At 53.5% G+C, this 24236-nt stretch overlaps 2 protein-coding genes across 2 annotated transcripts; one reads left to right on the top strand and one right to left on the bottom strand.

The window, feature by feature from the left end:
- The first annotated feature begins 71 nt into the window (after positions 1-71).
- Positions 72-3436, top strand: ATP5F1E (ATP synthase F1 subunit epsilon). Its single transcript, XM_059408033.1, has 3 exons — positions 72-217; positions 1700-1826; positions 3284-3436. Exons 1-2 carry the CDS (start codon positions 186-188, stop codon positions 1821-1823), a joined length of 156 nt encoding a protein of 51 aa, XP_059264016.1. The 5' UTR covers positions 72-185; the 3' UTR covers positions 1824-1826; positions 3284-3436.
- Positions 3437-5246: 1810 nt separating this feature from the next.
- Positions 5247-12495, bottom strand: TUBB1 (tubulin beta 1 class VI). The gene is made up of 4 exons (XM_059408032.1): positions 12356-12495; positions 8783-8891; positions 8203-8313; positions 5247-8095 (listed from the first exon to the last, which is right to left on the bottom strand). Exons 1-4 carry the CDS (start codon positions 12410-12412, stop codon positions 6999-7001), a joined length of 1374 nt encoding a protein of 457 aa, XP_059264015.1. The 5' UTR covers positions 12413-12495; the 3' UTR covers positions 5247-6998.
- Between the last annotated feature and the right edge of the window lie 11741 nt (positions 12496-24236).

The raw sequence follows: 24236 nt of genomic DNA, 5'->3' as shown, positions 1-24236 counted from the left end.
ATTCCGCGGCGGGGCAGCAGGGGCTGCTCGGGAGGGCGGGCGGGGCAAGAGGCGGCGAGATTGGCAGGTCCGGAGTCCCGCCTCTTCCGGTTCCCAGGCCTGACCTTCCTGCCGCTGGGCTGTGCGCCGAGCCGACATTGAGGCGTCCTCGTGATTCGACCCCACGCGCCCACCCTCGCGACATCATGGTGGCCTACTGGCGACAGGCTGGACTCAGGTAGACCCGCTCCTCGGGGCTGCGGGGAGCCCGCGGCGCGGCCCGGGGTCGGAGGTCACGCCGCGCGCGGCGGGGGTCGGGGCCGGGGAGCGCGGACCCAAGATGGCGGCGCACGGCCGGGTGGGGGCGGGGCGCCTGGAGAGCGCGGCGCGTGGGCGGCGGGCCCCGCACCTGCGTGCCCACCCCCGGCTTCGACGGGGCGCGGGAGCCCCGGGCTGCGCCCTGCACGCGTGACCCCGGCCCGGGCCTGCGTGTCCCGCACCCACGCGTCGTTACTGCCGTCGGGCCGCGCTCCGGGTGAGAGGGCCGCGGCCGTCGGCGCACGGCACACCGGGCAGTGGGGCCCCTCGGAAGCTCACGCGCGGAGCCCGTCTGGAGACACGACCTCCAGGGACGGGGGAGCCGTGGACGCCGCCCTCACACCTGGTGGCTTCGTGCAGCCCCTGGGCCCTGCGCCTCGGCCTGGGGCGCTCCCCGCGTGACCTGACGACAGTCGCCCCTTCGTGGAGTCGAGCAGAGTTTCGTCCGGGTGGAAGGTGGACGGGCGGGGATCAGGGACCATTTCCTAAGCACCTACTCGGACAGGTGTGGCGGCCCTGCCCGGGCGTCCTGCCAGCCGTCGGTGGGGCAGCATCAGCGCCCGGGTTCCCCCTCTGCGTCTGCAGGTGCGCGAAGTAGTGGGAAAGATGGAGCAGCCTGGAAGGGCAGCCCAATTAGTCAGCACCCCGGGAGGCACTGGAACGCCTGCCTCGGGCCCAAAAAAACAAATCTGAAACATGAGAAAATAGACAGTAGTACGTCCCACCCCCTTCCTGTTTTCAGAAAGTGTAAAAAGTAAGCTGACATTTTTTGGAAAATGAGATGTTGATGGGGAGTCCATCTACCAAACAGGAAGCAGGCTGTTAGATATTTTATTAGAATTAAGGACTTTTTGGTTTTATTTACAAACCTTGATTGGGAAGTGTCTTCAATAGCGGACTTGGGAAACAAAGTCCAGTATTTTCAAGAAAACCTTTAAATAATCAGAACTGTTGAATTCAAAGTAGTTCTTTCTTAATTATATATATTTTACCTTGTAAGAATAGTATGAGGAAAAAATTTTAAGTAGAGAAATTTTAATATTATTATTATTATACTTATAGCTTCTCATAACATTTGGTGTTGTGCTGTGGGATTTTTAAGAATCACTGAGAGTCTTTGATTTTAAATTAACATGTATGAAAGAGAGAAGATGGTATCAAAAAGAAAAACCAAAGACGACCCATTCTAATACCTGCTCACACTTTGGTACATTTTTTCTGGCCTTTTTCTCTCTGTAGATCGCTTCTGGCATTTGTCATTTTTAAATCCAGTTCCACGGTAATGTACAATCAAACCAAAATTTAAACTATGGAAAAAGAAAAAAGCAAAACAAAACTAGTAACAATGACCAGCCTCGCTGGATTATTGATAATTAATTTGATATCTTTCATTCCCTCCCAGCTACATCCGATACTCCCAGATCTGTGCAAAAGCAGTGAGAGATGCACTGAAGGCCGAGTTCAAAGCAAATGCTGAGAAGACTTCTGGCAGCACCGTAAAAATTGTGAAACTGAAAAAAGAGTAATCTGTAAGTTACTGATGTGTTAGAAGCTTGCACCTTAAGTTCATAGAGCACTTTTAAAACAAAGCAGGTTTAGTTTTGAATTCTGTCCATTTTTTGGTCAGTACGTTCAGATGTTAGTGGGTGGTGACTTACGGCGCGCAGGTGATAGGAGTCCTGCGGCATCAGAAAGGAATCTCGTTTCAGGCCTCGACAAGCAGAAGTGATCGGCACAGTGACGTTCAGCTCATTAGCAGTGCTTAGGTGGAGAGCCATCTTACTTTAATTAAACCAGTGTCATTTGTCTGCACAACATCCAGTAATTCGGAGGATAAACTCCCCACTTTTTGTCACTGCCGTCGGAGTCCCGCAGCGGTTCCGGGGCATGACAAACTGCGGTTCTTTGTATCTGCATTTCCCCCACATCTGCTAATGTTCTCACAAATGACTGCTTCCTGAGCGTGAGGGCTAGAAGCATAGGCAAGGGTCCTGCGATTTTATCAAGCAGGAACATCTGCAAGACCCTGCAGTGACAACTGCTTCTGCTAAATTTATGGTTCCTTCCCAGGGCTTGGTTCACTTTACTTCTCCAGAGATGGGAGCCAAGTAGAGTTACGTCCTGTGCAGTAGAAGAGTTCTGTCCAGTAGATCAGTTCTGACTCCGTGCTCCCAGCTACTAAAGTGATTTGATCTCTGAGCCTCTTTCTTGACATTGTTATTTCAAAAGAGAAGCAAGGCAAAGAACTAGAGAGGTGTTTTCCAGATTTCATTTTCCTGTTTTGTTTTAAAATAAAAAAAAAAAAGGCGTCCGACCTGCGGAGATAAGGAAGTGTGATCAGTATGGATCCTTCAGCAGCTCGTGGATATGAGCAGTTCTGCTCATTGGAGCTGTCTCCCCTAAGCACTTTTCATTTCCAGTTTGAATTAGTAAATATTTTATTATGAGTCTGAAGATGCGGTGTTTTGAATGTATCCCTTTTTCTAGAGGCGCTCTAAGTAATGAGACCTGGTTTTACGTTGGGTGGTTTTGTTTTAACACTGAGCTGGCTGAGAAAATCACTGAGCGCCTGCAGCGGAGCCAAGCCCAACTCCACCTCGAGCTCCTTCGACCTTGTGATGTCCTTGGGGTCAGGATGTAGTATCCCACTCCAGTAAACAACACAAAACTGCCCTCCGCATGTCCTGCAGGGGATGCTCCCGCCCCTGGAGCACAGGGGACTTTGAGTGTTTTCAAAAAGCAGACTAGTTTCTTTATTGCCCAGAGAGTACTTGGTTCGACCTAGAAGAGAAGTTCCTGTTCAGCTAAGGCCATGCACGTGAAACAGCAGTTTTTACAGCCAAGAGTCAAGGGTCAACATCAGCCATGTGAAGTGACGCCAAAGATAGATTACACAGTTCGTGACAGGGAAGTCATTGCCATGTTCATGTTGGATTTTTAAGAAAACACAAAGGACTAGCAATTGTTGAATTTTCTTTTGTCCTAGATACTGGGTAAAGCTTGAAATGCTACATTTTCCAAGGTGAAGATGCATTGGTCCATGTTACGACAGACTGAAAACAATCTCCCTGCATGGAAAAAAAATCCTTGTCTTGTTCTAGATTGACAACGCCAATAAATCAAAATATGGTTCACTCTTGCGATTGGTTTTTGTTTTCCTTTGGACTTTCTCTTCACGGGAGCTGTCTGCACCTGCTGGATTTAGGACCTTGGGAACTGCCCTTTCTTAAGGTTGGGGGAAGCAGGTTTAATATCTGGTGAGCAGAAGGAAACAGCAAAGATGCTTTAAATGTGTCAGGATAGAAAGTTCTCTTTTTCATATCATTTTGACAAAATTAGCCTCGCGTTGAGGCTCTCAGTGTCCCTTATCTTCAACTCGCAGAAGTGGCGGGTGGCTTATTACCCGCGGCCTGGCTCTCCCACGCAGCTGGCTTAGCTATTTGCCTAAATGACAATAATTACCAAAAGCATAGATTAGAAGAAAAAAATAGTAGATTGCGGTCTTCATTTTTTATTGTACACTTAGAACCTGTGGAGAAGAACTACTAATGTGTTTCAGCAAGAAATGTGCTTCATTGTTTTGTAAATGAGTCTCTGTCCTGAGTGCACTCCCCGTGGGAGGTGGGACACAGGCCGAGCCGCCCAGTACCTTGCTTCAGGAGCTGACAGCCCAGCTGAAGTCCAGGCTTCAAAACTTCGGCCTGCATGTCTCGGGCATGAGGATGGCAGCGGCCCCATGGTGTTTTCACAGTGACTCTCTTCCTTAAATGCTCAGGCGTGAAGACTTGTTGCAAGTGTTTTGTTTTTATCTTCCTTTGAAACTTGGAAGCACTCTGCTGAGTAAGACACCCACTGCAGAGTTAGCTGCTGGATCTGAGCTGTTCTGGAGAACGGAGAAATAAATTTGAACGGGAAGTTTTCAGCTCCATACCAGCACCAGTTCTCCCCTTGGTACTTAGGCCAACAATAAGTTTGGGGGTCCCGAGCAGTGCCGCAGTGCCGTGCTACGGAGGTGCCCGAGAGAATGTCTTTGTTCTCAGCCTCCTGCAGGCGATTTCCTGCCCCGGGACACTTGACCTGGAGGTTTTATTTAATTCTTGGCCCAGGACAGGCAAGGAGGAGCGCCTGGATGGAGTCTGAGAGCCAGGCCACTGGGCAGTAGCCACTTAAGGGCCCCCCCGGGAGCTCTTTGCCTGGGCCGGTCTGCTGTTCTAAAGTCAGGGCTCCTCAGCCGTCGGCACCGCGGTCCCCATGATCAAGGTACTAGGAAGGATCTTTCATTACAGGGATAGGAATCGATGAATCTCAAGGCTGTCAGGCCTTTTTCATAGACGAACAAAGCTGATGGGCAAAGGGCTGAATTCTTTGCAGCTGGTAACTAGAGAGCAGTCATGGACGGCAGATCAGGTAATTAAGGTGAGACTTAGGGCCACGGCTGGTGATGGGGGGTACAGCAGCTAAATAAAAGGCACGTTCACTGCCCAGCAGAGATGGTTTGAGCCTCTCTCTCTCTGCTTAAAAATCCTGAACTGATAGTAACAAGGCCCTTCAGGGGACCCTGACCAGACCCGGCTCTGGGTATTGCACTAACTAGTTGGGTGATTTTTGAGGGCTTATTAATCTCTGCTCGTGCAGGGTCCTTGTGTGTGAAGTGAAGGAACTGGACAAGCTCTGAGATTCTGATCCCATGTCTGTCACTGAGACCAGTGTCGCCATGGCAACCATACCGCTAAAGGAATAGGCTCAAAATCTGAGGGGACAGATTTCTCTTGGTTTCTAGTGGGTTTTTTTGTTTGTGTGTGTGTGTTCTACTTCTACCATACAAAAGAGTAGGATGGTGAGATACATTTTGAAATATTTTTAACTACTCAAATTAATCAGTCTGGGTTGTTAGGCTCCAAGAAAAGGAATTTATTTGGTCTGAAATAAAGCAATTTAGCCATTTAAAATTGAATTTTCTTGTACTTTAATGATTACTATTGAGCAAACAAAAATCTTGACAGCAATATAAATCAGCTGGGTTTTTTTTAATTTAGATCTGTATCCTTCCTTGTATCCATTTGATTGCCTTTTTAGATTTGAGAAGGAAAGTGCTAGAGGAAGCGTGTGTAAATTCTTATAACATCAAAGGTCATAAGTCTTTTTAGCTTTTGAGAAATTATGAACTTCAAACTGAGTATATAGTTACATTTTCTTAATAAATCTTTTGCTTTTAGTGCTTGAGCCACAAGAAAAAACTGTTTAAAACTTTTTTCTAAAGTGTAAATAGAAGGCATGTCACGATGCCGACAGCAGGACCTCGTTTTGTCTCTATGTATTTTCGTCACTTCTCACCATGCACACGTGGCGTGACGTTTCTCGAATGAGCAGCCAGTGTCCCCATCGTCCTGCTTCCTTGCTGCAGATTACAAACACGAATCCGGGAGACGAGCACCTAGTTGCCCGCAAGTAAATATTTCCTGCAGGGAGGGTCAGACCCTCTTCCCATTGCCGGCTGCCCACGGATCAATGGTAATTCTAGAAGGCCATTAAGACTCTTATGGCCCTGGAAGGCATGGCTGTGCGTATGTCAGAAATAGGTAAACCGTAATTAGAAAGTTATGGACGATTTGATTACACTCCTGTGTATCTGGTCCTGTCGTAATGTGAGCAGATTAAACTCGGGTAATGGTCAAAGCTGTGTCATCATGCGAACATTTATGGCAACTTCTGCAAATTAATTTGAATTGTAAAAGCTCCCTAATGAGACAGCGTCCTCCGTGAGGAGGAAGGACACTGCGGCTCTGCGGAGGCCGCGGAATCTCTGCTTGCCAATCCCTGCCCAGCGCACCAGTGCCCTTTCCCAAAGAGCTGAGGCTACCCAGTGCTTGCAGGTGTTTATGAATGAAAGTGAAAAGGGCATTTTGAAAGAGTCTACAAGGAAAACTGAAAATGGTGATTAATGAATTCCCAGAATCCAACACCCTTTAGAAACAGTGTCTACAGTACACAAACGTCTATGTTAAAAGCTGGCTATTCAGAAATAAAGAGCAGAGGATCAGGCTTGGTGACTTTAGGGCATCATGGGTGAGGGCAGGGGTGGCCAGGTATTTTGGTGAAAAGCACTGCCACTTTTTCTTTTTCCAAGTCCTTTTCCCTTTCCAGTTAGCTCGCTGACGTGCCCACAAGGTCTACACAATTCACTAGTGGCTGCGGACTCACACTTGCCTCGGCGGCACAGCTCCCCAGGTACCACTTAGCCACCTGGCTCTCAGGAGGCCAGCGAGCACGGGGAGGTGGGATGCTGGGCAGCGCACTCGACGGAAGCTGGGGAATGACTCAGCGAGGGTGCCACGCGAGGGTGCCAGGGTGCTCAGCGGCAGGAGAGGGTGGAGAGTGCGGCAGCACGGCGGCTTCCACCCTGCGCCCACGTCCTCTTGATGCCACGCACAGCGCTGGGTGCGCAGTAACTGCCGGAGCAGCTCCGCTCAACTAAGGCGCTGTGCTTCGCGATAAATGCACTTTGCTAATTAAAAAAACCAGTTAGTAGAGCGTGCAGCGCATAGCGAAGTCTTTGAAGGTTAGCGAATGCCTGAAGGCCCCCAACGCCCCCAGCTCCCTCCCGGGTCCGGTCTCTGCGCCCCGCGTGCGTGCGACGCCGGGACACCGGGTGGTCGCGGTGCACCCCGTGGGGAGCCGGCGAGCCGGGGCCGCTGCCGACCTCACAGGGCCCCGCGAGGCTCGTGCGGCGCATCTTCCGGCTCCATCTCCGCCTCCCCCGCGAGCTCCCCGTCGTCCTCCGGACCCGCGCTGGCGTCCTGCAGTTGCTGGTACTCCGACACCAGGTCGCGGATGTCGCTCTCGGCCTCGGCGAACTCGCCCACGTCCATGCCCTCGCTGGTGTACCAGTGCACGAACGCCCTCCGCCGGAACATGGCCGAGAAGCGCTCGGCCACGCGGCCCAGCAGCTCCTGCACCGCCGTGCTGTTGCCGATGAACGTGGCGGCCATGCTCAGCCCCGGGGGCGGGATGTCGCACACGGCCACCTTGACGTTGTTGGGGATCCACTCCACAAAGCAGCCGCTGTGCCGCGTCTGCACGCCGAGCATCTGCTCGTCCACCTCCCTGGTGGACATGCGGCCGCGGAAGATGCAGGCCACGGTCAGGTAGCGGCCGCGGCGCGGGTCGCAGGCGGCCATGGCGTTGCGCGCGTCGAACACCTGCTGCGTGAGCTCGGCCACGGTGAGCGCGCGGTACTGCCGGCCGCCGCGGCTGGTGAGCGGCGCGAAGCCGGGCGTGAAGAAGTGCAGGCGCGGGAAGGGCACCATGTTCACGGCCAGCTTGCGCAGGTCGGCGTTGAGCTGGCCCGGGAAGCGCAGCGACGTGGTGACGCCGCTCATGGTCAGGGACACCAGGTGGTTGAGGTCGCCGTAGCTGGGCGCGGCCAGCTTGAGCGTGCGCAGGCAGATGTCGTAGAGCGCCTCGTTGTCGATGCAGAAGCAGGCGTCGGCGTGCCGCGCCAGCGGCGGCAGGGACAGCGCGGCGTTGTAGGGCTCCACCACCGTGTCGGACACCTTGGGCGACGGCAGCACGCTGAAGGCGTTCACGATGCGGTCGGGGAAGTCCTCGCGGATCCGGCCCAGCAGCAGCGTGCCCATCCCGGAGCCCGTGCCGCCGCCCAGCGAGTGCACCAGCTGGAAGCCCTGCAGGCAGTCGCAGGCCTCGCTGGCGCTGCGCACGGCGTCCAGCACGCGCTCGGCCAGCTCGGCGCCCTCCGTGTAGTGGCCTTTCGCCCAGTTGTTGCCGGCCCCCGAGTTACCTGCGCCGAGGGAGGCCGCTTACCGGGCCGCTGGGGGCGGGGGAAGGGGGGCACCACTAGGAGGCCCCCGCCCCTCCTCCCGGGGCACCCCCGCCGCGACAGCCTACCGTAGATGAAGCTGTCCGGATGGAAGAGAGCTCCCAGTTTGCTGGATCGGATGCTGTCCATCGTCCCGGGCTCCAGGTCCACCAGCAGCGCCCGCGGCACATACTTCTTACCTGTGTAGAAAAGTAGGAAGAAGTCAGCAAGCCGGTGTTTTTCTAGAAGTTAATGTTTCATCAAAACAGAACCTTATGATCCCTGTCGGGAGAAAGCTATTTCTAGAAGAAAGACATCTGAAGTAATACCCTTGACCCCAACAAGTGCACAGATCTATAAGATACTTTGGAAATACGTTATCCGTCATTTTCCGTGCTGCTGTGTTGTCTCGCCAATGACGGAGATCCTGCCTCTGCTCGAAGTGATGCCGGTTTTCATTCAACATTGTCATCTAAACAGGAAGGTTGGTGCTTGGGCAGCGGGGGTTAAGACATGTGTCTAAACCACTCAGTGCCTTCTTCCCCGGACCCTTGCCCCACACCGGCCCCGAGGACCCGCCAGTCTTAGGATCCCGCTATGCCTCCTGGACCTCACCCCGCCTGGGCTCCTGGGGCAGGCGAGCACCGCCAGCAGAGCACCGCGTCCTACCATGGGCCTCGTTGTAGTACACGCTGATCCTCTCCAGCTGCAAAGCACAGTCCCCGCAGTAGCTCCCGGCCACGTCGATCCCGTGCTCCTCGCCAATCACCTCCCAGAACTGAAAGCAGCAGGAGGGGAGGTCCGTGTCCGGAGGGACCCCAGAAAGGGGCAGGAGGGGACTCGTGAGCCAGCAGATTGACGGGAGCGACAGGAAGGGAGGGCTGCCTGGCCTGCCCGGAGGGGTCTCTCTGACCACCCCTTCCCCAGACGTGCCTTCAAGCCCGATTTGTCAGTGCCCGCTCCGCGGGGTAACTTGCTCTGGCTGCCACTAAACGTGAACATGAAGACTGTGTTTTATACCTACCTGAACGCCTTAAATAAAATGCCAACACTTCAAATATTAAATTGGATTTTGCTCCTACTAAATGGAGGCTGTGGTAGACATTAAAGCTGTCGTTTTACAGCTCACATCAGACCGGGTATCTCTAATTTCACCTTCTAGTGCTTCAAGCTAGTAAAGTATAGATCCCATTAAATGAAAACAGGCTGAATTCTTATCTGATCTCACAATAATAACTCCTTCACTTGGGGATTTATTTTCATGCAGTTTTCCAAAAAGCCCATAATAACTAGGACATCCGGGCCCAGGTTTTAGCCATGTGCGTTTTTCATGATCAGGTTGGCACACAAGTCCAGATGATACACAGCTCTTCCAACTGTTTGAAACATACGACAATTTTAATCACACATACAGTATTTATTAATATAGCTGTGTGCAGAGCTCTTAGCATGGAAACAGTTTCTGAGATGGCCCCTTTCATTGCCCTAGAGAAGGACATATTCAAGTGCAATGAAAATATATTCATTTATGTTAAAATCCCCCAGGGTGTTTGCCCAGCCATATCTTAGAAGTGATGGCCCTGCTCTGGCCATGGTCTCGTTAACCAGACTCTATTTTATAGAAAATTACCAGCACTGTTCAGGATCTGAAATAATAAATAAATTTGGGGCCCCTGCGTGTTTCAGTTGTTAAATGTCTGCCTTCGGCTCGCGTCTTGATCCCAGGGTCCTGAGATCGAGCCCCGGATCGGGCTCCCTGCTCAGCACCTCTCCCACTCCCCACGCTTATGTTGCCTCTCTCACTGCGTCTTCTATCAAGTGAATAAATAAAATCTTTTTTTTTAAATAAAGAATAAATAAGTTCTCTAACACTGCAAACTGAATGTCTCTCACAGTTCTTATGGCCCCAAATAATAAGTCACCAGGGCTCTCAGGACCAGACAACAGGATGCCAGAGGAAAAGCTCAGAACCTATCTGGACGCTGCATTTCCTCTCCCTCGCCTCCTCCAGGTTATCTTCCCACTTCAGAGTGCCGGGGCTGCTGCCCCCCGCTTTGCGCTGTGTTCCACTTAGGAACATCTCGTCACCGCAGCACAGAAAGACAGCAACTTCTTTTCAAGCAGTGATATTCTTTGCCCCAGGTCTTAAACACCTCGTTTTAGTTTTATAGACTAGTTTTTCAAAGCTGCCTTATTCCCAGTAGCTGAAAGTTGGAACAACCCATGTGTCCACTGACAGATGCGCGGATAAACAAAGTGTGGCCTCTCCTCGCAATGGACTGTTACTCAGCCGTGAAAAGGACGGGCATCTGGACACAGGCCGTGGTGTGGCTGAGCCCTGAGGACGTGATGCTCAGTGACACAAGCCAGACATAGAAGGGCAGACACTGTGTGATGTCACTTCTATGAGGCCCCTAGGAGAGTTCAGATTCGGGGGTCCCTGGGTGGCTAAGTAGGTTGGGCATTTGACTTTTGATTTGGGCTCAGGTCATGATCTTGGGGTCATGGGACAGAGCCCCGTGTGGGGCTCTGGGCTGGACGTGGAGCCTGCTGGAGCTTCTCTCTCCCTCTGCCTTTCCCCCCACAGCCCCAACTTCCACTCATACTCTCTAAGTAAGTAAATAAATTTTTAAAAAATTCAAATTCTTAGACAGTAGAAGGATGGGTGCTAAGGGCTATGTGTGTCGGGGGGAATGGAGGATTACTATTTAATGGGGACAGTTTCAATTTTGTAAAAGGAAAGGCATTTTGGAGACTGGATGCAGAACATTGTGAAGATACTTAACAGTGTTGAACTATATGCTAAAAAATGATGAAGACGATGAACTGTAAGCTGTTGTTTCACCACAATTTTTAAAATTTAATTTTTTAAAGACTTAACTATTGGGGCGCCTGGGTGGCTCAGTGGGTTAAAGACTCTGCCTTCAGTTCAGGTCGTGATCCCAGGGTCCTGGGATCGAGCCCCGCGTCGGGCTCTCTGCTCAGCAGGGAGTCTCCTCCCTCTTCTCTCTCTGCCTACTTGTGATCTCTTTCTGTCAAATAAGTAAATTAAATCTTAAAAAAAAAAAAAAAAAAAAAAAAACTTTAAAAAAATTTAACTGTTAACTTTAACTTTAATTAAATTTAACGCAATTAAAACTTTTTAAAGATTTATTTATTTGTTTGTTTGTATTTATTTACTTTAGAGAGTGAGAGTCGGAGTGGGCAGAGGGAAAGAAGGTTTCAAGCAGATTCCCTGCCGAGCGCAGAGCCCACGTAGGGCTCCATCCCATGACCCATGAGATCATGACCTGAGTCAAAACCCAGAGCCAGATGCTCACCAACTGAGCCCCCCGGGCGCCCCAGTGCAACTGCATTTTTAATGCTGTTCCTACTAGTGAAAGTAATTTTGAAATGGCAAAGGGAACCATCAGATGGCTGTTAACGCAGTACAAGTGTGTAAAACTAGGGTTGACATTTGGGTAGGAGATCTGTTGGGCTGTGTCATCTCTCAGTGTCAGCCACTGAATCCGGCACCACGTACAAAAATTTGGGTGGGGAGGAGACACACTCATGCATATTCCAGAGAGCTCATTTTCGTTATTTTGACAACTACACCCTAAAACGTTTACGGTTAGCTCTTTCGTCTCTGATAGCTTACTGAGTGGGACAGATGTGGATCTCTTCAAACTCTGTAACACAAACAAGGGAGGGATGGAAAGGCATCTCAGCGATACCATGTAAAAAGTTGCCCAGTAGGGGTGCCTGGGTGGCTCGGGTCATGATCGCAGGGTCCTGGGATCGAGCCCCGCATCGGGCTCTCTGCTCAGCGGGGAGTCTGCTTCCTCCTCTCTCTCTCTGCCTGCCTCTCTGCCTGCTTGTGATCTCTCTCTCTGTCAAATAAATAAATAAAATATTTTTTTAAAAAAAGTTGCCCAACAAACTTTAGGAAACTGTTTTGGGACAGACTACCACCTTTGGATACGAACGTTCGTTGCTAAGGCTGTGAAAGTAAGCAAGGCTCCCCCGGACGTGGCCTAAGTGGCGTGGTGGTAAAATTGACATGAATTCAGTTAACCCTTGTAGCCTGTGCTACCTCCTGCGTCGCCTTCACCGTGGCCATCGGTCAACAAAGCCAAGTGTTGAGCAAGTGCAGGTGATCTCCTGGGCTTGCTGCCCTCCCTGCTGACTGCGGATGTGTTCTCAGTTGGCTACCCCCAGGGACCTTAAGAAAGCTAGTCCGAGTAATCGAACTTTCCTTACCTTGGCTCCAATCTGGTTCCCGCACTGGCCGATCTGAATATGTACAATTTCACGCATCCTTGCGTCCAAGTGTAAGGTCTTCACAAACCGTCAGTCTCTGGGAGAGCCGCCCTTGGCCGATGGGAGCCCAACTCGACTCTGGTCACTGCAGTAATGGGACCAGCTGAGCAAGCTGGCCCCAGTGTAACTGACCCAAGGGTGTGTCCACCACCCAGAGGCCCAGCCTCTACTCTCTTATGCTCTCTGCCCGTCACCCTGGTGAAGGGGGTGTCTCTTCCTTTCCCAATACAGATTATTGCCTAGTCACTTCCTAGACTTCAAGACTGAAGACTGCCTTTATGCACAGAGCCTGGAGGTCTCACACCAGGTGTGGGCCAGGCTGTGGCAGACTCTGGGCTCCAGCACCGGCTCGAGACTCCCAGATGATGGGGCTTGTGGCGTGACAACCAAGCCACAGCTCCCAGCTCATGGGGTGACAGGACCACCTCCAGAGGGCTCTCCCTGAGCCAGCCAGTTGTATTCTTAGGAATCCTCTGTCTAAACCCCCTGCGTGACGGATGAGGCCATGACATCCCAAAGCATGAAGTGACTTCCTAGTCACACAGCCTGTGAGACATCCCTCCCACTTTAGACCCGGCCATGGCTCCCGTGTCTTCAGCTCTGTTTCCTGAGGGGTGGTCTCACGGTCACTGGCAGCACGGAGCTGTCCTTTGAGCAAACATGGGTGGACAATTTTTATTTTTATGTTGTCTACTTTCATGTTAATAGGAAAAAAAATAATTAGTATTTATAATAGTAAAATGTTAATGAGAGAACGTTTCCTTTGAACTTGGCCAAAGTTGTAAAGGCACGTGTGATTCTTCAGCCTTTGGAAAGAAAACTGTCAAGAGACAGAATCTCAACTCCATGTCTCACCATCAAGGACTTTCCCAGCGTGGCCCCACACTTCCCCTCCAGCCCCTTTCCCGCACTTTGCTCCTCAGAAAGCCGGTGTCGTCAGGGCCCCCGATGCCTCCACTCTGGGCCGTCCACAGGTTTGGAGCCACCTGCATGCACCTTCGCACCACCGTGGCTCTCCCCCTGCCCTATGTGCCAATTCTGCTCTTCCAGAAACAGAGTTTCTGCCCAGGCCAGGACCTCTTCCCGGAAGCCCCGGGACAGCGGGCCACCACCCCAACAGGCACCTGCTTCTCCAAGCCTCTCTCCAGTGTTTGCCAAGCTCCCTGGGCCCCCACCCTCAGAACAGCTCCAGATAGGGACCTGCCGTGTGCCGAGCACACACTGGAAGCCAGGGATATGGAAATGAAGGAGACTGATGGGGACATGGGCCCCCAGGGTGTGGATTCAAAGGCAGGCACTCGGACCTGAGTCCCTGGGTGCTCCCTCCCCTGACTCTGACCGAACGGACGGGTGATGGTGGCTGAGAGGTCCGCCCTGCCCATCATCACCGTGAATGACAGGCAGCTCCTAAACCTGGTGCACTTTCCCACAGGCCTGGTGAGGCCCAGGACGGGAGGTCAGTGATCAGGACCAGAAAGTCACTAAGTGCTCTGCAGTAGCCTTTTTACTGGAAAAGAGCCTCCACTTTTCCCAAAGGAGTTCAGGCAGAGAGAGAAAGGCGCTGGAGTGTTCCCTGCAGGAGAAAACCAATGTGGGGAGGAAGGACTTTGTCCCGTGGGCGCCAGCCCAGGGCTGCTCCTGTCCACTGTCCAGTGACCTTAGGGGCCACATGCAGAACAAGAGCTCCACGTGACCCTGGGTCGGGGACACAACCAGGGTAGGAGTTGTTGCATGGGACATGACCAAGACAGCTGCGAAATTTGAGTATAGGTTTTGTGGATTAAATAATCACATTGTATCCACATCGTATTTCCTGAATTTGATCATGGCTGGGCTACACAAGTGGAAATTCTTGTTTTCAAGAGATAGTAGGAAATATTCAGGGTCGAAAGTCCCCTTGCCCGCGGCTTGCTGGCCAACCGTTGGGCGAGAGCAGTAAGGATGTGCTGAATGTGGAGAGGCAGGGTAAGCGAATGCGGCAAAATGTTAACAATTTGGTGCATCTTTGCAAACACAGTGCAAGGCTGAGACTCTTGCAACATCTCTGAGTTTGGAATGTTTTTCTTCTCCAATCTGAATGACCACATGATTACACCTGCTTCTGGTCCAAACCCCCAACCCCACGCCACCCCACCCACCACCTTAAAGAGAAGAAAGTGTCAATTCAAAAGGAAGAAATGTGCATGTACCTAGCAGGATTTTTTTTCACAAGTTAAATAAATACATACACAGAATAAACCGTTCCGCTTCCATGACAGTCACCCCCCCAACCCACCCCTACCTCCGCCTTTTCGCTCTTCCCTCTGACCCCTCACCTGCCCTCCCACCCACCCCCATTCCCCGGCTTGTCAGATGCGAAACTCCAGGGCAGCCCCTCTGCTGTGTCCCACGAGCCCAGGATCGCCCGCAGCAGCATCCCGGGTGGGAGCCCCGGGCTTGGCGCTAGAACCTAGTTTACAGCTACCACATGGGGCTTCTCGTGTTTGCTAATCACAAATCCTCACGCCTCCGCCCCCCGAGGCCCGGGAGCTGCCCGTGTCCCTTCACCTTTACGTCCCCAAAGCGCCCGATACAGGAGAGGGCCTCGGGGGGTGTTGGGTGCGCACCCGCAGCTGCGCCGGGCCCAGCAGCCTCGCTCAGGATGGCAAGTTTTCTTAAAGCCAAGAATGTATTTATTCACGAGTGTGCCCTGACGTGGCGGGGGGCAGGGGGTGTGCAGGGTGCCTGGGGACTTTTTTCTCTGGTCCCTAAGAGGTGGTCCAGGCTGAAGGTATAAACTGTTCCAAGAAAGCTGGATGTCGGGAACGGACTGCAGGTGGGGCGACCGCGTGAGCTCTCACCGGGGGCCGCAGCTGGCTGGGCTGCTGAGAGGGGCATTTTTGACCTTCCTGTGTTCATTCTTTGCTGTATGAGCGGGTTCTAGTGTGTTGGGGGTCCCCCCACACCCCCGCCCAACCTCCACCCTGGAGCACATTCCTCTTGGTCATCTTAGTTTGCTCAGGGAGGGTAAGAGCCAGATGTCCCGATGGGCGCTGAAAAGGTTTTTCTGTTAATGGGGCAGTTGGCAAAAAAGAAGAAAAAAAAAAAAAAAGGTGGAGGGGGAAGAGAGGAGAGGAACCCTGTTTGTTTTGATTCCGGGCTCCACGGGCAATGTTGACTCGGTCTGGGTGGCTGGCCACTGTGAGGGCGGGACAGGTCTGGGCAAGGAGGCTTGGCAGCGCCAGCCACTCAGGGAGGCCCACTTCCTCCCGAAACTTGAATTTTCCCAGCTGTCTAATGGGATGATGGCCCTGAGTCCCAAGCTTGCTGGGAAGACAGAGCATGCCAGGGGTTAGTCCCCAATACCCCTTTGCAGGCAGTGTTTTTCAGCTTTGCAGGATGGAAGCAGATGTGTGGGCAGCTCCATTCACTGGATACCTAGGAACCTACTGTGTGTCAGGGCCCAGAGGGCTGTGCTCGGGCATCGGAGCTGTGTGGACAGAGCAGAGGGGCAAGTAATGGGTCCGCGCCATCTCTAGTCCGTTGTCCTCTTTTACCAAGGGACCTGCTCTCCGCAGGAAGGAGCTCTCCTCTGCCCGCCCAACTTAGCACAAGCCAGGGCAGTGCCGGAGGTACGTGCCTTTCCTAGACCCAGAGAAATGGTCCCTTTCCGGGACGCAGGTAAACTGTCCCTTGAGAGACCGGCCTTCCCCAGGGTCTGTTCTCAGCCAGGCTGGCGACCCCAACCCTGAGCTGCAACAAGGAACCAGAGGCGGCCGTCTGTGATGAGTGGGAAACTCCTTTTCTCTCCACGAGGAAGGACCGTGGCAGAGGCAGGTTGGGAGTGAGCGCTCAGGGCTGATTTCGTGAGCACGGCCCACGAAGGCAGAGGGCAGGAGCGAGAGCTTCCCTGAGTGGACATGATGCCGCACGACGAGGACACCAGCATGAGGAAGAAGGACAACCAGGCTCACCCTTTGCTGAAACGCCATCTCTCCTCTGGCGGGCCGTGGCCGTCCGTCTCTGAGAAGACGGTGGGAGCCAGCCTTTTCCTGTAGGACACTTGGCTCTATTATGGGAACAGAAGGAAAATGATAAGGAAAACCAAGTGTCACCCAGAAACCCGAAATCGGCCGCTTGCAGACTTCCCCCAGGAGATGGCCCTCAGTGGTCAGACGGAGCTCCCCCACCTCCACTGGGCAAATGAAATATAATTATGAGAAAAACAGAGGACTCAGAGATTTCATTGATTTCAACCGCCCCTGATTCTTCTACTTCTGAGTGCACCAAAGTTATTTGAATAACTCAGAGAAGATTGTTGAATTATAGTGTTTGCTTGTGATTCAGAAGCAGAAATTTTTCCAAATGTCTTAGCAAGAAACTGACATCTGAGGGGCCATTATGAGTGAGTCAGCGGGTGTGGGCAGACCGTCAGATGAGCTGAGCTCTACGCGCGTGTACTCTGCCCCGCTGTTCTCTTACTGTACGAGAAAGTTCTGGGAGGATGAATAAGTAAGTGCAGGAGCAAAGACCTGGGAAGGTGTTGCTGGTTTTCCCTAAGCAGAGCTGCCCGGCTACACGCAGGTCAGAGCCCCACCCCCCAGCCACAGTGCTCTGTCCCACCCCCACGACCTGGACCCGCTGGGCTGCTCTCCTCCCCTTCCCAGCCAATGTGTGAATGCTGTGCCCCCCTCTGCGGGGACACCGAGAGTCCACGTCCCAGGCGACAGCATCTCCGGTTTGCCGGAGGAGCGCACGCGCACAAGCTCAAGCACGCACCGCCGCCCGCGCAGGCAGGGCTGTGATTCTCGCGGTGATGGGACGCATTAACCTTTTCCACCGCATCTCTGCCATCTCCCAAGGTGTGCGGCTCCTGATAAGCAATGTGCTGTGGCGGGAACAGAGATAAGCAGAGTAATGGTTCCCTACCTGGAGCTGAAATCAAACATAAATATATACTTTTTGAAGCCCGGTGTTTGTCCAAGAAACCCCTGTTGTAAAGTCTCAGAAATCCATCTGTTTACTCGACAAATATTGGCTGAGTACTATTTGGGGGCTTGAGGGACCTTGGAGGAGTGGGGGGTTTGGGCCTTGCACCCCAGGGACACGGTGCAGGACAGAACCACCCCCTTCCAGTTGGCCTTTGCCAAGTTCTCGGTCATCTCACACACACTGCCCCCTCGGGCCTGCTCTTGAGTGAGGTGATGGCTCTTTCCTTCGTGCAGTAGAGTCTAAGTTTTGGGGAGAGAAAGGGAAAGCTCAGATCCCAGGATAACACGGGAGAACCAGAGACAAACACAGGTCATCGGACCCTGGCATTGAGAGGTTCACGCCAAGGAGTCAAGAAGCGGGCTGACCAGACGGGCTCCAGCTGGACGTCCAAGGTGTCCCGACTGCTCAGTTCACCTCCCTCCTCGCCTCTGGTCTGTAAGTGCATCAGTTGCCCAGCCCCATCTCCCAGGTATGTGGCCCCACTTGTCCACTCTCCCGGCCCCTCTGGGAGCCTCCCTGCCAGCTCTCCCGTCTGTGACCGCGGGAGCCCCTCCAGCATCCCCCCGGCTCACCCGGCTTCCTTCCATGTGTCCCTCCCTGTGGTCACCAGCGGGATCGCATGAAACAAAAATCAGACCTTGTCCACTGCCTCCTGGGGAACGAGCTGTGACCACGATAAAACCAACCCTCTCCGCCCTCTTGCCACAGCGGATGTGTGGTTGTTCAGACTTCTGATAGGAAGACACCTGTCAAGGACACACAGAGGGGGCGAAGGAGAGCCAGATGCAGGCCTGCCCTAGGGAGGAAGGGAGAGAGAGGCGGGCAGAATAGGGCAGGCAGTGTGCGAAGTGTGGCCTGGATTGTCAAGCTTCAAGCTGTGGTTCCCTACAGTTGCGAGGTCTGGGAGGGACGTTTAGGGTCCTGTTTGCTCTCCGGTGACTTTCCCTGCCTACCTGCTGGCCAGCCACTTCCGCTGCTGAACCCCCCACCAGCTTCTTCCAGCTGATCATGCTTACCCTTGTGTGTGTGTCTCAAAGCCTTCACATACATTCTTCCTTTTGTTTTAAAAGTCCAGCACTTTCCATGGCTATGTCCTCATCATTCAATCCCAACCCCTTGGAAATGTATAAGAACTGTCCCTGACACACCTGCACCCCAGTGTCTCGCAGTAACGTCCCCCACAGCTCAGCTGTGGAAAGAGCCCAGATGTCCCTCCACAGGTGAATGGACAAAGATGTGGTATATGGGGCGCCTGGGTGGCTCGGTCGGTTGGGCATCTGCCTTCGGCTCAGGTTGTGATCCCAGGGTCCTGGGTTCAAGCACCGCATCGGGCTCGCTGCTCAGTGAGAAGCCTGCTTCTCCCTCTCCCTCTGCCACTCCCCCTGCTTGTGCTCTCTCGCTCTATCAAGTAAATAAATACAATCTTAAAAAAAGAAAAGAAAATACGGTGTATATACACACACACAATGGAATACTATGCAGCTGTCCATCAAATGAAATCTTGCCATTTGCAATGACAGGGATGGAACTAGAGGGTGTTACGCTGAGTGAAATAAGTCCATCAGAGAAAGACAATTATCATATGATCTCTCTGATAGGAGGAAGATGAGAGACAGGGTGGGGGGGGTGGTTGTGGGAGGTAAGGAGGGAAAAAATGAAACAAGATGGGATCGGGAGGGAGACAAGCCGTAAGAGACTCTTAATCTCACGAAAAAAACTGAGGGTTTCTGGGGGCACGGAGGGATGGGGTGCCTGGGTGATGCGCACTGGGGAGGGCATGTGCTATGGTGAGTGCTGTGACTTGTGTAAGCCTGATGATTCACAGACCGGTAACCCTGGGGCAAATAATACATTATATGTTAATAATTAAAAAACTAGACTAGAATTTAAAATATCTATAAGTATAAAAAAAGCAACAGGGAAACAGGTGAAATTATTTTTAAATATGTTAAATGCCATTTAACCCAATAAACCCCAAATACGATCTTAATATGTAATAAATTAACAGTAATAGTAAATCAATAATGAAATAATTATGTATACAAACCAAAAAAACTGTCCCAGACCAAACTCCCCAGAGGGTGGTCTGTCCCTAGCATTGCTCTGTGGGACTTAGCACTGCTGTGTCCCCAGGCCTGGGACAGTGGTCGAGCACAAACTGGGAGCTCACCCAGTACCGGCCAATCACCCGACTGGAGAGAGCGAGCGGATCTGACCCGGTGAGTGCCCCAGACCCCTCTGGTCATGGGCCGCTCCTGATGGCCATATGGGACCTGCCCAGCTGTGACTGAGGCGTTCTCAAGGTGTGGCTGTGGGTCAGCCCCTCAAATGTGACCCCAGGGAGCCATGTCTCCTCCCAAGCAGACGTGTGCAGCCGGGAGAGGCTGTGGTGATGACGACGTTCAGGGACAGTGGCAGGAGAGGCTGCGTGTGCCCCTCACTACCCCCACGGAAAGGCCTCGGCCACAAAGGCGTCTGGGAAGTGACAGGAGCGCGGCTGGAGAGAGGCCGCCGGCGGCAAGGAAGCCACGGTGCCCCGCGAAGCCAGACTTGTCAGCGTCCACCAAAACAAACGCGCTATCCAGGATGTGGCCAAACTCAGGAATGTGGAATAATAGGAAATGTGTGCGGCTGGGCGGGTGGGAGCCAGACGAGTGGAGGAAAGAAAGGATTGGAGGCAGCTCCGCAATGAATGAAAACTCACCCCGTGTGCTTCCTCTTCGGGGTGAGAGAGGGGCCGGCCCTGGTCTGACCGTGGGGTCTGCGACTCTTCACCTCAACGAGGGGGGAGATCACCCTTATTTTTAGAAATGAATAGGCTTTTGTGTTGGGGCGTTGGGTCACACGTTTGCCAGGAGACTTTATGGGGTGAAGAGAAAAGGACTGACACCGGCCCCCCACAGGCCTCCTGTCCGCGGACCGCCGGTCCCTGGAGCCTGTCTTCCCACCGGTCAAACAGGGTGCGAGCCTCCCGCCCCACCTCCACAGGGTCGTGCCAGGGATCAAACGAGGAGAGACATCTCCCAGAGCGGACCGTCTTCCAGAATGTCATCACCTCCGCCTTTAAGCCCCACGAGGGAGCAGCGATGACACGGTTGTATCCAGGAAGATAGACCTTGAGCTCCCTTGTGTGTGTGTGTTTCAAAGCCTTCGCGTATATTCTTTCTTTCGTTTTAAAAGTCCAGCACTTTCCATGGCGATGGCCCAGAGAGACAACTTTGTCATGGTTTCGGGAGAGCCTCTGAGCTCTCGGACGTCTGCTCGAGGCCGCTCCAGACTCGTCGCTGCTGGCCTAGAGGAGCTGAGAGGGCAGCGCCAGGAGCCAGGCACAGGCCCCCCCGGGGGGGGGGCTCGGAGATGAGCTGGGCTTGGGGCCCTGCCCTGAGCCTCCTCCAGCCGGGGCCAGGGGAGAAGGGTAAGGCATTATCTTCAAAATGCCCTTGGGCTGGGGAGTCTGGTAGTTCTGCTCTGAGGAGAGCAGGGCCTGAAGGTAGACTCCACTGGGGCCTGGGGCAGGGGTTGGAGGCAGCTCGTTCAAGCAGGTTCCCTGACACGTCCTTCCGTCCTCGTGGTCCCCAGGAACCTTGCAAGTTTGTCTATGAGCCCTCACTTGGGCCCCGGGGCCATGCGCGCTGGGCCGCCAGCCCTCCGTGCATCTGAAGGGCCGAAACTTGGGTTGGGTTGTGTCCATGGTCATCCCCTTGATGGAACACTTTTAGGAACCTCTGCTAAAAGGAATCCACCCCCCGTGCCCGTAACCCCCAAAGGGACGCGGCCAGCCTGCTCCGAGAGCGGTCAGCCAGGCCAACAGGCTCCCACGGACCACAGCCACGTTCAGAGGGAGAAAGAGCCTGTGGTCCTTGGGTCTGGGCCATCACAGGGGCTGTGGACACTGAGTGATCACATCAGACCTCACTTCCTTCTTGCCTTGAAAGTTGTGGTTTTAAAAGTCCAGACTCCCTCCCCCTCCCGGTGCCCTGTTTTCCATCACTTCCTAGGTGTGAGTTGCTTCTGTGTCAGGAAGATCCTGGTAAGCCACCACCCGTGGGCTCCAGAGGTCCCACATATTACCAGTCTGAGAACCTCCCTGCCTCCCGTCACCTGCCTGTTAAAGGGCTGAATGCTTCCTGACCTGCTTACCTGCAATGTCGTGATTTATAAGAAATGTTTATTTGGTCATTCAGATGACCACAATATATTTCTCATACATATTTGGTCTTTGTCCACAGTTTATGGCTCGCAAGTCCCTAAGCCCTTGGAGTTTTGAAAGTGGTTAAGGGCGATAAAGATGAGGAGATGGGGTTTGGGTGTTTTATTGGTTGGTTGGTTGGTTGGTTGGTGGTTTTTTTTGTTTTGTTTTGTTTTTTGTTTTTAAAGATTTTATGTATTTATTTGACAGAGAGAGAGACACAGTGAGAGAGGGAACACAAGCTGGGGAGTGGGAGAGGGAGAAGCAGGCTTCCCGCAGAGCAGGGAGCCTGATGCTGGGCTCGATCCCTGGATCCCAGGACCATGACCTGAGCCGAAGGCAGCCGCTCAATGACTGAGCCGCCCAGGGGCCTCCGTTTGCTTTTTACTTAAGCAGGCTCCATGTCCAGCCTGGAGCCCGGTGGGGCTTGAACTCATGACCCTGAGATTAAGCCCTAAGCTCAGATCAAGAGTCTGAGGCTCAACACACAGAGCCCCCAGGGTGCCCCAAATTGTCTTTTGTCATATTGATAGAAGCTACTTTGTACCCTACCCGAGACAGGCGCTGGTAACCCAGAGGGCCCACTGTGTAGTTAGTGGGTTACAGTTTCTGATCCCTTTAACCCCCCAACCTCCTCTGAGGAGGGGAGGAGCCCCCGGAGAGGGCCTCGAGGCCCCACACCCCTCCCTGCTTCCTCGCCTTAGTGCAGCGGCTGTTGATTCTTATCCTTCCTACTCCGGTAAGTGTGAGTATCTCCCTGAGGTCTGTGAGCCGCTCTGGCAAATTAAGTGAATTTGGAGGGGGTCTTTGGAACCCCCAGCCTGTAATAGATTGGTCACAGGTGACAACCTGGGGCTCACAACCGGCCTCTGATGTGGGGGCAGTCTTGCAGGATGGCGCTGAGGGGTCTGGAGCTGGACCGTCGGGACTGCGCTGAAATCTCTGCCCGCCAGCTAGTATCTGAGAATTGCTGGGTATTCGGGGGCGAGGGGAGGGGACCCACGTCTCATGCTAGCACTGGGTCAGGGAAACTTTAAAGACCACCCCTCTGTCTGACCCCAGGCCGCAGCGGCCTAGGGATCCGTCAAGCCCAGCAAAGAATCTGCAGGGCCCGGAGCAGGCTGAGAATGTGGGCCTGAGCCTGGGGCCTTCTGAGCGCAGGGCTGGGGGTGGGGGGCGCCCGAGGCATCTTCAGAACAGCCAGTCCTCCCAGTGGCTGTGTGAGTTGTGTCCAGAGGAGTCGGGGGCAAGAATTTCTGTCCCCATTCAAAGGCAAATGGGACGTCCTAATGCAGGGGAAGGGGACAGGGGTCCGGCACTGGAGAGACGACAGGGCGCTAAGAAGAGCAGGTGTCTGGTCACTAGACGTCTCTCCTGCCCCACAGATGGGTCGTTCAGATCAAGTTGATCTCTGCTAATAACCCTCATTCTGAGAAAGACCTGACTTAGCTCCTTCTGTGGAGCTGGGGGAGGGGCAAAAGTCTCTCTTGAGCCTGTAGGGTGTCAACTGCCTTCAGCTCTGAATGCTCTTCATGCCTGAGCAGCCGTCAGGTGACCCGCCCTCCACCCCTGCGGTGGAAAAACTTGTAAGTCCGCACATTTCCCCCCAATATTAGGGATGTGGCCTTGGACCTCACAGCCCAGCATTGCAGGGGAAGTGCTGAGTGAGCCCCCCCCTCCCTCAGGGGAAGTGCTGGGGGGGCGCCCCCCCCCCCCTCTCCGTTGCCTTGTTGGCCTTTGCACCAGTCTGGACCGTGACAGTCTGGGGGTCCAGGAGGCTCCGCAACAATATGTCACCCGTGGTGTTGTCACCGCAACAATATCTGTCACGTGACAGTCTGGGTGTCACCCGTGGTGTTGTCACCACTCTGTTCTTAAGCAATGATGGGCTTTTAGCTTCTTCTTCAGTGGGGACCAGAAGTCCCCCTTTCAGGGAGACAACCCCCGCCCCCCGGGGACATGAGAGGGTCAGCCATGGCTTCCTTCCCCACGTGGGTGACCTGACTCACCTTAGCTGACATGATGCGGAAGGGGAAGTCTGCTCACATGTCTCACACCCAGAGCAGAGCAAACGGCTCTGAAGCCAGGCCCGGGGCACCTGATGGGACAAACCCACCTCTGCTGGCCTGGCTTTAGTGCCCCCCCCACTCCACCCCCCACGCCCACGCCCAGCTCAAGCTTGAGTGTTTCCTTGGCCCTTCAGGAGCAGGACTACATGTCTGCACTGGTAAAGCGGGGCCGGGTCTTTGCCAGACCGGCCTCTCAGCACTGCTGGGGTCCCGGGGCCTTCTCAGCCCTCCCGAGGCTGCTCCTGGGAACGGCAGGGAGCCCATGGGCCTTTCCATTCCGGATTGCCAGCTTGGCGCAGGCAGAGGAGGGGCCGCAGGAAGGCGCGAATGCCCACTCACTCAGTGGAGAGCCAAGCAAGGTCATCTGAGGACCCGACACTCGTGAGGCCCCTGGAACCCAATGCCTGGGCCTTGCCTTCCAGGAGGAAGGAGGCTGTGTCCGACCTGCTCGGGTGACTGCCCCGCAGGAGGAGCAAGAGCGAGGGAGGGAGACACTGTCAAGTCATAAGACCAAGGCTTGGGGGACCCACTTCTGCTTTTGGTTCCCCTTTTGCCCGTGATGTATTCTGTTAGTGGGAAAGCTTTTCAAGCA

The sequence above is a fragment of the Mustela nigripes genome, chromosome 7, assembly GCF_022355385.1.
Source record: "Mustela nigripes isolate SB6536 chromosome 7, MUSNIG.SB6536, whole genome shotgun sequence".
NCBI classification, from domain to species: Eukaryota; Metazoa; Chordata; class Mammalia; order Carnivora; family Mustelidae; genus Mustela; species Mustela nigripes.
The sequence above is the reverse complement of the archived record's forward strand: the minus strand, read 5'-3'. Positions and strand labels throughout refer to the sequence as shown.

Excerpts from the sequence above, each read along its gene's own strand:
- ATP5F1E (XM_059408033.1), top strand. The coding sequence starts at position 186 with ATGGTGGCCTACTGGCGACAGGCTGGACTCAG. Across the intron at positions 218-1,699 it reads TGGCGACAGGCTGGACTCAG|CTACATCCGATACTCCCAGA; the intron begins GTAGACCCGCTC and ends ATTCCCTCCCAG.
- TUBB1 (XM_059408032.1), bottom strand. The coding sequence starts at position 12,412 with ATGCGTGAAATTGTACATATTCAGATCGGCCAGTGCGGGAACCAGATT. Across the intron at positions 8,892-12,355 it reads GGAACCAGATTGGAGCCAAG|TTCTGGGAGGTGATTGGCGA; the intron begins GTAAGGAAAGTT and ends TGCTGCTTTCAG. Across the intron at positions 8,096-8,202 it reads TCCGGACAGCTTCATCTACG|GTAACTCGGGGGCCGGCAAC; the intron begins GTAGGCTGTCGC and ends CCCTCGGCGCAG.